Source organism: Silene latifolia, chromosome Y, assembly GCF_048544455.1.
Source record: "Silene latifolia isolate original U9 population chromosome Y, ASM4854445v1, whole genome shotgun sequence".
NCBI classification, from domain to species: domain Eukaryota; kingdom Viridiplantae; phylum Streptophyta; class Magnoliopsida; order Caryophyllales; family Caryophyllaceae; genus Silene; species Silene latifolia.
The window spans coordinates 153955625-153959779 of record NC_133538.1 but is presented as its reverse complement, the minus strand read 5'-3'; the positions used below and the strand labels follow the sequence as shown (position 1 = coordinate 153959779).

Genomic DNA, 4155 nt, shown 5'->3' with positions numbered 1-4155 from the left:
AGTACCTTAGTGGTTTTGGTGACGTCGTGGGCGTGTTCTGGTCACGGTTGGCGGAGATGAGTTTGGTGGATGTTTGTCATGTTACATACCTCATTAAATTAGTAAGTTTGTTGCATCTCTTGTCTATTATTAAACATTCATATCATTGGCTAACACTTGAGTTTGAATGTCTGTGATGAACCATATGGTGATTTTCGCCCATATGGGGAGCACTGTCGACAGGTGCATGTGTTGAGTAGCGGGCTTGGGAGCGGTCTACCTCGTTGTCGTCACTTGTTCTTATCTAGCTTTTGACATTTAGACTCCATTCAATTTGGTTGTATTAATTGAATGATTTTTATATCCCTTAACTTGTGATCACTTAACTCTACAACTTAACTATTTATGTTATCTAAATTACTTCTTTACTTGTTGTTCGCACTACACTCTTGGGAAACCAAGGCTTGTGATACCTCCATTTGATGAAAATGGCCTAGAGAAAGGTCCCGGCCTATAGGGGTGTTACAAAGTGGTATCAGAGCGACGGTTTTGGAGCCTAACCAATGAATCCATGAACTAGGGTGAGTCAATTTAAAAGGAACCCGGTTTGAGTTTTAGAGGGTTTGTGACAAGCTTAGGAGACGTCTCAAGGTTGAGTACTTGCCCTCTTAACTTGAGTCGGTCACTACGCGTGGGTAATGGGACGTGTTTGGTGCATATGATTGTTGCATGTTTCTTGCTTGATGTTGTGAAATTTAGTAATCTTGGTGATGTCTCACATGATAATATGCTCAATGATGGTGGACTCTTGAGAAAGATATGTGGGATGTATAATAGTAAGTATACGCGATAAGTACCGTCTTACGTATGTCAGATGTTGTGCATATGTCTATATTCTCTTTCGTGCTTGCGTATAGGAACATGTGAATAGGGTTATATGTGGACTTGTGTGAGATAGAATGAGTAGATGACCCTTATATAGTGTAATCGGCCAAGTGAAGAGAGGAACTGGGTATACTAGAAAGCACTCGACCGAGTGGATGCCATTCCAGAATAAAAATAGCTCCTATAAGTTGCCACACTTGACCGAGTGAAGGTCTCACTCTATCGAGTGTGACCTACTCCACCGAGTATTATGGCCACTCGACCGAGTGGATTATGGGAGAATTCCGGAAACATTCGGATTGATGTGGCACTCGAACGAGGGAAGGATTCACTCGACCGAGTGTATAGCACTCGACCAAGCTATGAGACCACTCGATCGAGTGGACCTCTGGGAATTTTTAAAAACCTTCTGATTGTTGAGACACTCGACCGAGTGGGATACCACTCGACTGAGTGGGCTCACCACTCGACCGAGTGGACCTGTATAGTGGTCAATACCTATTGTCTTGTGTTTTGAGGCATGTATTGACGTTTGTTATACTTATTGTAGAGACATCATGCTAACACCCCATGCAAGGACTCCTTTTCCTCCGCCTCGTGTGTCCGAGGAGGAAATGGAGCGGCTCATTGCTCAAAACGAGGCCCTCACCGAAGCTTTTAGGAATGTCACTCGTCAAAGAGATGCGGCAATGGATGCCTCGGCCGTAAGCAACGCCATCTCACACCACCGCCCCACCAAGTACCTTGGGGTGGGGGAGCCTTGCCTTTTTAGCGATTGGGTAAGAGAGATGGAGAATGTGTTCGAGGTAGTGAGGTGCCCGGAAGAGCTTAAGGTGGAGCAAGCCGCCTTCTACTTGGGAGGACTTGCTGGAGGTTGGTGGTACAAGGAACGGGAAGCTATGAAGAACTTCTATGAAGAGAAGGGCGAAGCCGCCATCCCTTGGGCCGATTTCATGATGGAAATGAGGAATGAGTTCATCCCCAAGCACGTGAGGTGCAAGCTTCGAGCGGAATTCGACCGGTTCGTTATGACCGATGCTATGACCATGCAAGACTACTACATTCGCTTTTGTGAGCTCGCTACTTACATGGAGGACCTTCACCTTAGCCAATCTCATTTGGCTCTCAAGTTTGAGGGAGGTTTGACCATCAAGTTCTTGGAGAAGCTCACCCCCGGAGATTTGTCTAGTGTGAAAAAAGTCTATGCTAGGGCCGGTAACGTGGAGAGGCTACTAGGTGTCGCCAAGGATGCTAAAGATAGGTCCGGGGAGAAAAGGAGGAATGAAGGTGAAGGAGGGTATCAACCCAAGAAGATTACTTTTAACCAATCCAACTCGTACTCGGGAGGAGCACAAGAAAATACCTTTGGAGGGACAAGCAACTATGGGAATAGGGCCGCTAGTGAAGGACAAGGGTTAAGGTGCTATAATTGTGGTGGCCTCGGTCACAAAAGGGTGGAATGCACTAGTGTTCAAAAGGGACATAACTGGAGATTTGGACAAGGAAACTCTTACCACACCCCTTCCCAAAGTGGAGCAAGCAACCGGAACTCAGGAGCTTGGAGTAACCCAAGGAATGCTAATCTTAACTTCAATGGTGGAAAAAATCGGAAAAACTTCAACCGGGGAACACCATCAAGGGCAACAAGGTATGCAGGATGCAATACTTCCGGGAATAGGCCAACTCAATCAGCTAGCACGGTTCAAGGAGCACCCAAGACTAGTGGCAAGCTCTTTTCCATGGACAAGAGGAGTGCCAAGGAAGACGCCCACGTTGTATCCGGTATATTTCTTGTTAACTCTCACCCATTCTTTGTTTTATTTCACTCGGGGGCCACATATTCTTTTGTGTCTAGGAGCCGTGTACCGACCTTAGGATTAGGGGAGGGCGAACTAGCTAAGGATGACGTGACCATACCTTCGGGGGAGTCCATTACATGTTCAAGGATTTACAAAGAAGTACCCATCTTAATTCATAAAATAAATTTTCCGGTAGATCTTTTAGAATTTCCTTTGGAGCGGTTTGAGATAATTCTAGGAATGGATTGGTTGAGTGAAGATAAAGCCAACATAGATTCCTATCAAAAGAAGATTGCTTTGAAAGGACCTAAGGGTATTAGGGTGTCATACAAGGGTTACCTAGTCAAGCCTAAGGTAAAACTAGTTTCGGTGATGACCCTAATAACTTGCCTAAAGAATAATTGCCCAATGATCTTATGTCACGTGGGGCATACTAGTGTGGAGAGGCTCCCAAGCTCGGGATATACCGGTGGTGGGAGAATTTGTGGATGTATTTCCGGAGGAATTGCCCGGATTACCTCCACCTAGAGAAGTGGAGTTCGGAGTGGACTTGAGACCGGGTGCGGACCGATTTCTAAGGCCCTGTACTGGATGGGTCCAAAGGAGCTAGAAGAATTGAAGAAACAACTTCTGGAATTGGCGGACAAAGGGTACATTAGACCGAGTGTTTCACCTTGGGGAGTACCGGTTCTATTTGTAAAGAAGAAGGATGGAACGTTGAGATTGTGCATTGACTATAGGGAGTTGAACAATATTACCGTAAAAAAAAATACCCTCTACCAAGGATTGATGACTTGTTTGATCAACTTAGTGGAGCCAGATTGTTTTCGAAGATTGACCTACGTTCGGGCTATCACCAATTGAAGATCAAGGATAAGGATATTCCAAAGACCTCTTTTAGATCAAGATATGGATATTATGAGTTCGTGGTAATGCCGTTTGGACTAACAAATGCACCGGCTGCTTTCATGGATCTTATGAATAAGATGTTTAGTCCGTACTTGGACAAGTTCGTGGTGGTATTCATAGATGATATATTGGTCTACTCCAAGACCAAAGAAGAGCATGAGGAGCACCTAAGGATAGTATTGCAAACCTTGAGAGAGCACCAACTTTATGCAAAGCTTAGTAAGTGTGAGTTTTGGCTAGAGAAAGTGGATTTCTTAGGCCATATCGTGTGAAAAGAAGGAGTTGTCGTGGATCCCACCAAGATTGAGGCCGTGTCTAGGTGGGTAATGCCCACGAATGTAATGGAGGTTAGAAGTTTCTTAGGCCTAGTCGGGTACTATCGTCGGTTCGTGAAAGACTTCTCTGAAATTGCAAGACCTTTGACATTGCTAATGAAGAAGGACATGTTGGGAAATGTGTCCTCAACAATAGTGCGATCACATGATTTAAATATCATTATTAAATCTCATACTAAGAATACGTGAGGGATGATTCTTTATACAGTCGACTGACCGTCATTAATCGGTAACGATTGGTTACCTAG

The 4155-nt window shown here is 44.7% G+C and overlaps 1 protein-coding gene across 1 annotated transcript; it reads left to right on the top strand.

The window, feature by feature from the left end:
- Positions 1-1478: 1478 nt before the first annotated feature.
- On the top strand, positions 1479-3844 carry LOC141629210 (uncharacterized). Its single transcript, XM_074442249.1, has 2 exons — positions 1479-3017; positions 3404-3844. The coding sequence occupies exons 1-2, from the start codon at positions 1479-1481 to the stop codon at positions 3842-3844; spliced, it is 1980 nt and encodes a 659-aa protein (XP_074298350.1).
- The last annotated feature ends 311 nt before the right edge of the window (positions 3845-4155 follow it).